At 42.6% G+C, this 7471-nt stretch overlaps 1 protein-coding gene across 1 annotated transcript; it reads left to right on the forward strand.

The window, feature by feature from the left end:
• Positions 1-1385: 1385 nt before the first annotated feature.
• Positions 1386-5810, forward strand: LOC129582401 (uncharacterized). The gene is made up of 5 exons (XM_055473912.1): positions 1386-1429; positions 1655-1750; positions 2662-2886; positions 5390-5530; positions 5751-5810. Exons 1-5 carry the CDS (start codon positions 1421-1423, stop codon positions 5808-5810), a joined length of 531 nt encoding a protein of 176 aa, XP_055329887.1. The 5' UTR covers positions 1386-1420.
• Positions 5811-7471: the final 1661 nt, after the last annotated feature.

Raw genomic sequence — 7471 nt, forward strand, 5'->3', positions numbered from 1 at the left:
TTCCGTATTTTAAACAGAATGAAGTATTAGCATTCGCACATAAAAACGACATCTGGAGACGAAGTCAAAGCTGTACGTTAAATTACACCGTACTCCTTACGACGGCTCAAGTGGCTCTTGAAATGCATGGTAAGATTAATTTTGCACTTTCACTACAACCGTACTGACCGTTTGAATGCCTGGATCAGCCAATCCCCGTACATCTGCAGATCGTCGCCGGTGAAGTTGACCAAGAAGGTTGGCGGTGTTTCGAAAGCACCTTGCAGATCGGTAACAAATGCCTTAGGATTCTTCCACGAGGTATTCTGAATGAAAACTTCTCTAAGGAAAAGGTTGAAAAACTTGAATTTGATCCAAATAGGACGAAGCGCTGTCATAAAGCAAAAATGCTATGATTTTGCTGACTGAAACCAGCGGCCGCGCCCGCGATACGAGTATCCCCGGATAACGACCTGATCTGAGCAGATAATGATATGACGACTGCTCACTTTGAAAATAAGCACGTTCAACTTATAGTCTCGCATTTTCAGAACTTAGAAAAAAAAATTAAAAGCATAATTTTTAATTACTACGCTGTTTTTGTTTTTTTTCAAGCCTTTCGGTAGTACCAAACTCACATGGGTTCATCTGGAAAATCCTTTTGCGTCAGTACACATATCATTCCCGCTGTCTTTTTTCCAGCTTTTCGTGTGACGCGATCTTTGACTTTCATGACAAAATTCAGAGCAAAGTTATTGCTTCCCCGCTTCATTTGAGGAGGGCCGTAATAGGTTCGCCCTTTTCGTTCGGAGAATTCCTTTTTTTCCGGCGAATCCTGGAATGCAACAAAGCTAACTTTTTATATTGCGAACAAATATTTTTTTGCGAATTATTTGGACATTTTGCGTGTTTTCTATAGTATATATATTAACTTTTCTGTGCTGAAGCCAAAACACAAAGCCAAATCCAGTTTATGTTTTCACTTCAGAACTTTCTACCTTAGACATATCAAACATCAAAATTAATTTTTTCATAGGATTTACCGCAAAGGAAGCATCTGCGCTGGCAGAATTCCCGGTTCCGTTCCCGTCTGAAGGCATGGTTTACTGCAGTATTCCGAATCGTAGATCGATTTCAATGGATGTCAACCTGAACGCAGATATTATGCAGCAATAGCATTACTCAAGTACAGAAAGTCATCAATTATATTTAGTTATAACATATTCTTTCACAGATCGCATGTGTCAAAACTCAAAGCAGTAACAGTATTACCGATGGCAGCTACAACGAAAGCAAAATGGCGATGTATTTGTCCTATTGATCAGGCGTGCGCATGTGACCTATATAAACAGACTTTCTTTTTGTTTTGATTGGCAGACATATTTAGCCATGCATGAAGTGTCAAAGCCCCGCCATCTGGATTGACCATTGCCGCAGGCGCATGTACTCAGTAAATTTAATAGGCAAAATTTTGCCCCCGCTAATAGAATTAGAAAATCTCCGTTTTCTAGATTTTGCCCTCGCTAATAGAATTAGAAAATCTCCGTTTTCTAGATCTATGCAATACATTGTTAACATCTTATACCTTCGGCAACCCATTCTCGCAACTGTTATGTTGATATATTATTATTTCCTGTAAAGATTGAACATGGAAGATGACCAAAGCGTCTTGCAGTGTTTCCAGAGATATGGATCTACGAAAATTGCAAAACTTCAGCTTGCCGTCCAATCCTGCGAAATTGTTGACGTCATGGACGAAAGACTGCTCCATGTAGATGCTGCGTGAATTTCCGTATTACGCTACTCAAAAAAGTGCACTTGCATTGGCTTCTTGCGACCCTAAACCAATGTTTCGAAGTAGAGTATAGGCTTTACTACAGCGTATGATTGTCGTGTGGCACATTCAGCCACTGGACTAAGTTTTTCAAGATTTGCACAGAGTATCCACAGACAGACAACACCGATTGTCTGTAATCGTAAGGCAAGCGTGCATAAGCAAAATCCATCGCCCTGATCATCGTAGATATTTGCTTTATTCAAGAATGCAGGCAAATGTGCATCGTAGCTTGTGAGACTAGAGATTTTGGCCAAATCGGCGAAACTCACGGCACTATAAATGAATCACTGTGCCCATGTGTTATCTGTTACTGACTGTTGAAACATTTGTCACACAGTCGCGTAACACAATTTTCAAAAAAGGGAAGAACGTCGGGATCACTTGCAAATTGCACGTAACTTAAGTTTGTGATGGCACGCAAGAATATTATGGTGGGTCTCAGATCGTTGTAGCGAACCTCGCTAATTGCTGAGATACGGTTGCTCGACCACGCGAGGTGACTGTACATAAGCATAAGTGGACACGGTTTCAGATACGATACGCGAAGCCTCCCAATGAAATGCGAGTTGCTGCGTCGTAACTACAGCCTTATCGCACCAAATGCGGAAACTTTTTTCACAAAAATCACTAAAGGTCAGCCGTCGACAAATGCAACAGTATTCTATATTTGTTTTTGCTGCAAAATCAGTCGGAGATGTAGACAATTAACTGCTTCCTTCCGTACAAAAAGAGACCTCAAGATCTTCGGCAGCATAATCAAGTGCAAAATTCGGCCCCACAATTTACTAAGCCGTTAAGCCTAGAAGATTGATAAATCCGCTAAAAACTCAATTTTCGCCTTTCAGGTCGTCAGTTCTTCAGTTGGACTAGGCGCCGAAGAGTTGCGCAATATGTACATTGACGTGTCAGGAAGAGCACCGAACCTACTTCGCGGCAGTGTATCGGGTGCGAAAGTGAAAGAAATATTTCTTTTCCCGCCGACCAAGCACTGTCTTAATGGATGCCTGTATGAGCGTGGAGATCAGAAAGGCTATCCGTTGGAACTTTCGTATCACAATGATCCTGCAGAGGTAAGTTGTTTCTAGTGATGGTAATCAACTGTATATTTTTCGAAAACTCAAGCGGACTTATCCAGGCACAGGCCCGTAGCGGGACCCCTCGCCCATTTTCGAAAATGTACTTCTCCCACAATTTTTATTCGAAAATTTTTCTGAATACACCATTAAACTCGCCGTGAAATTCTGTACAAAACGGTTGAGGCCGATTTTCGAAATTCGTTTTCCCCCCAAGTCGGAATCAGTGGGCGGTCGCTGTTACGACAGCGTGCCTTTTCGGGAATTCCCTTGCGCGTTTTCAAAATTGTACTCCTTCCACAATTTTCATCCCATAATTTTTCTGAATGTACCATTGAAATCGCCGTAAAATTCTGAACAAAATGGTTGAAAGGGATTCTTGAATTTCGTTCATCGGAAAATTCGTCTTCCCGGGCGGTCGCCAATACGACAACGCAGTTCTTGGGGCGTTTCCCCCTGGCCAAGGGGAATAGCCCCAAGGCTGGGGTGTCGGATTGGCGACCGCCCGTGGATGTCGATTTCTGGGGGTAAACGAATTTCAAAAATCGGCCTCGACTGTTTTGTTCAGAATTTCACGGCGAGTTCAACGGTGTATTCAGAAAAAGTATCCGATGAAAACTGTGGGAGGAGTACATTTTTGAAAATGGGCGAGGGGTCTCCCTACGGGCCTGTGGACCAGGCATATAAAAAACCAGAGCATTATAATTCTCAGTTACGATGTATTTGGCTAACCTGAAATCTCCCCATGTGTGACAGTGTAAGCGAATAAATTGAAAATAATTTAAATGTGCTAGCGGTACTTTGTTCCCGCAGGTGGAAGTAATTTTAGTTTTTAATGGCATTGTAGGCGATCTTGTTCAATTTGGATGGAAGTACTGTGGTTGTTCATCGTTTCGGTACACGATGCCGAAGATGCGACTCTCGGTACTTGTACGACATGTACCTTGACAGGAAGGCTACGAATCGCTATTACTACTACGATCACCAGCGCAAATTTGTTCGAGTGTCGCAAGACGTGATGTGGAGCCGAGAATTATGTGTCTTGTTGGTGGAATCTATGTTAGTAAATTATACTTAGGTTTCTCATGGCCCATGCTCAAGCTCGGACTTAGACTCGGATTGGAATACTAAAACTTGGACTCGGACCCGGACCACACTTGGACTTCTATACTTGGACTTCCAAACTTGGACTTGGACTCTTCAACTTGGACTTCAACTTGGACTTGGATTCGTCAACTGCGACTTTTCTTAGGTTTCTTAGGTTTTTTAGGTTTCTTAGGTTTCTTAGGTTTCTTAGGTTTCTTAGGTTTCTTAGGTTTCTTAGGTTTCTTAGGTTTCTTAGGTTTCTTAGGTTTCTTAGGTTTTTTAGGTTTTTAAGTTTCGTAGGTTGTTTAGGTTTACTAGTTTTTTTCTGAAGAGAGTTCTAAGTTAGAAATCCAAGTGTTGAAGTCTAAATTAGAAGTCCAAGTTAGGAAGTCCAGCTTAGAATTCCAAGTCCAAGTTATGAAGTCCAAGTGTTGTCCAAGTCCAAGTTTTCGTAGTCCAAGTCCGAACTTGAGGGCGGGCCGTTTCTTATGTTCTGCTTGTGTGGAATATTTTGCCGTTGCAGTCTTCATTGCCGAGCAACATTCGAAGGTTTCACTACGACTTACCGCGAATGCTTCGGCATAACTAACAGTAAGCAATACATAAAAACTAAAGTTCTATATTTCCCGGCACTGGGTATCTGGATGACAGCAATCATTGTTTCTGCTGCTAAAAGTGTAACTGACAGCAACAATGATCGTGTAGGAGTCTGGCATTAGTATTGGCAGCCATATCAAGTGGCTCTGTAACTGGTGATAGCTATAGCACTGGTACTATTACTGCCAATGGCAGTGACTCATGCGACACCGAAAATTCAGAAACTACAGCTGCAGCACGTGTAGTACGGAGGCAGCAAGGAATACTTGTGAACGCAGCTGCTTCCAAAATAGAGTAAGGCGGTCGAGAAAACAAGCGATTACACAAGTCCAAAAAATTAACCGTAGTTTATATTGACCCGTTTAATCGGTTGTCAATTTTTGCAGACTTGTCCGCACGATATGTCATATCTAATCGTGCATAATTCCCGAAGTTCATCCTTATTACTTATATACACAACAGTTAATGAAGTTTTATAAATTCTAGGATTTTAACTGTTATAAAAATACGTCAGATATATTTCGTCTGATTAGGCACGTTGAGTGGCTCCTATCACTTAACTAATGATGCCGTTACGCAGCCTTACGCTTATACCACGTTAAGTGTTCTTAGGTTACACTTTGTAGATGTCGGGACCGATTATTATAAAATGCGCAATTTAAAATTTTATACCTCATGCTGTACCCATCAGTCAATTTTTTTCAGGCATCAGCCAACAAATGTTTTTTGCGATTATCGCTACATCGAGATGTTCGAACATTTGTCGACACATTAAGTAACACTAGAACATTTGCTGCTAACTGAACTGGTCGCGCAGGCTGGAACAATTACTCAACCGCAGCGGCTTTTTTCGCGCATGAGATTGAAGATGAAGTACGCGGAACCCCACTCCAAAGCCTCGGTTTTCTTAACGACACTGATATTGACTCCATTTTGCCAGCTATCGAAAATGCTCGCTGTGCGTCGTATTAACCGCATACGGAAACTGCAAAATGTCGTGAGCGTGGTAGTGGAGTTTTGTGGGCGGTGGACGGGATTTGGAAAGTCGGTTTTCCACACTGTGCTTTTGTTCAACAGGCACGTTCTACGTATTTCATACATTAAAGATACAAGATATAGTTAATTCAAGTGCGCGCACATTGAAACAAGTATCTAACTATTCTGTATCTAATATGTAGAATGTTGTGGAGAATGTTAATCTGGTGAACTACCCTGATATATGTTCGAATGAACTCTAATGCTAGATCCAACTGTGATCCAGATACGGAGACCTAAACGGAATAGATCCCGTGGAAGTGAGCAATGCGATCTGGATTGCGAACTACGCGAAATCACGAAACGTCGCACCGCTAATTGCTGACTTTTTAATAAATTGAAAATCCCGACAACAGAAAATCAATAATGATCGGCGCAGCTCGATCGTAAAGCGTGGAGCCCGTTCAACAGTATGTATTACTGTGCAGCACGTGCTATGCCGCGCCCACTAACAAAACGTAAGTCAATCAGAGGCGAGACACAACACGTAGCGTAGCGTTGCGGACGTGAACGCTAGTGAACCCCCGCTCACATGCCTCTGGGGGGATGCCGAGCTCCTGTGAGGCTGGACACACTCCCGAATCCACGAAAACGGCGGTCGCCGGTGTCTGTGTGTGCTCAAAAACATCAAATTCTCTTAATCCATTTTATCACATCAATTCCGTAAAGGCACAGTTTCACTTAATACGATGTGAATAAAGAGATCCAATTATAAAAATACTATCATCATATAAACAGATCAACAGTTAAACAGATCAACAGAAGTTTTTTAATCAAATGTAGACTAGGATCCTCCATTTCTGACTCGTAAGGGTCACAGGTCCTGTCCACCGTTTTCCGCACTTTGGCCCATTCCGCTCTGTTGAGCAATCCTTCGCATCCATAATGCGACTTTTCATCACAATCCGCTTGAGAATCAGGTGCGTATCAAGTACGACTTAAGAATACTGCTTCAATCTTTGGAATATGGTGCGTATCATTCGTACGACTTCAAAATGAGATCCAATAACGGTCATGGAGGGACGTCAATGAAGACAAGCGTAGTTCGCTTCCTCCCTGGTAAAGGTCATCCTTTGTTGAGATGATCCGTTGAGATGTGCGACTCATTTTGGGTTAATAGTCCCAAAGGTCACGCGACTTGAATTCCGTTACGGTGACTCTGTTGGGCAATTTATGATCCCAAAGGTCATCTCACTCTGCAAAACTTCCGTTAAAGGTCATGGAGGAACTTAGCCAATTTTCTGCGGCTTTCAAGCACTTCTTTGCTTGCCTCCCTGGTAGATACTTGAGTTGACCTTTACGTCGCACATCCAACTTCAACCTGCCTCGAGCGGCCAGAGTGCTGGCAAGTTTACCGTAGCATCTCTGATGGGGCCGGCTAGTTACCGCATTAAGTTTACCCCATGAGATTTCCACATTTAATCTTTTATTCTTGTCCGCCGCCTGTGGCCCATGTTAATACGAGAAATCCGGCTCGGTTACCGTAGTTTTTCTCGTGTCACCTTTAACACTGAATCGTTTAAGAAGAGTGCCGGCACAGTTTACCGTAACAACTCTAATGAGGCCGGCTGACTGCCGCATTAAGTAAACCTCATCAACATTCCACCTGTTGTCTTTCTCTTTTTCGCCGCCTGTGGCCCACTTTCGTTTGCAAGAGATCCGGCTTGATTACCGTAGTTTCTCTTGTGCATTCATAACACTGAGTCGCTTAGAGAGGAGAGCCGGCTAACTACCGTAACTACTCCCTTGGGGCCGGCTTTGTAGACCGAATCAGTTTCAACCCCAATAGTATTCCACATGATTTCTTTATCCTTGCGGTTTCTGTGCTATAAACGCTGCAAACAACAAATACACGAATACAGTT

The sequence above is a fragment of the Paramacrobiotus metropolitanus genome, unplaced genomic scaffold, assembly GCF_019649055.1.
Source record: "Paramacrobiotus metropolitanus isolate TYO unplaced genomic scaffold, Prichtersi_v1.0 Parri_scaffold0000007, whole genome shotgun sequence".
In the NCBI taxonomy this organism is placed as follows: Eukaryota; Metazoa; Tardigrada; class Eutardigrada; order Parachela; family Macrobiotidae; genus Paramacrobiotus; species Paramacrobiotus metropolitanus.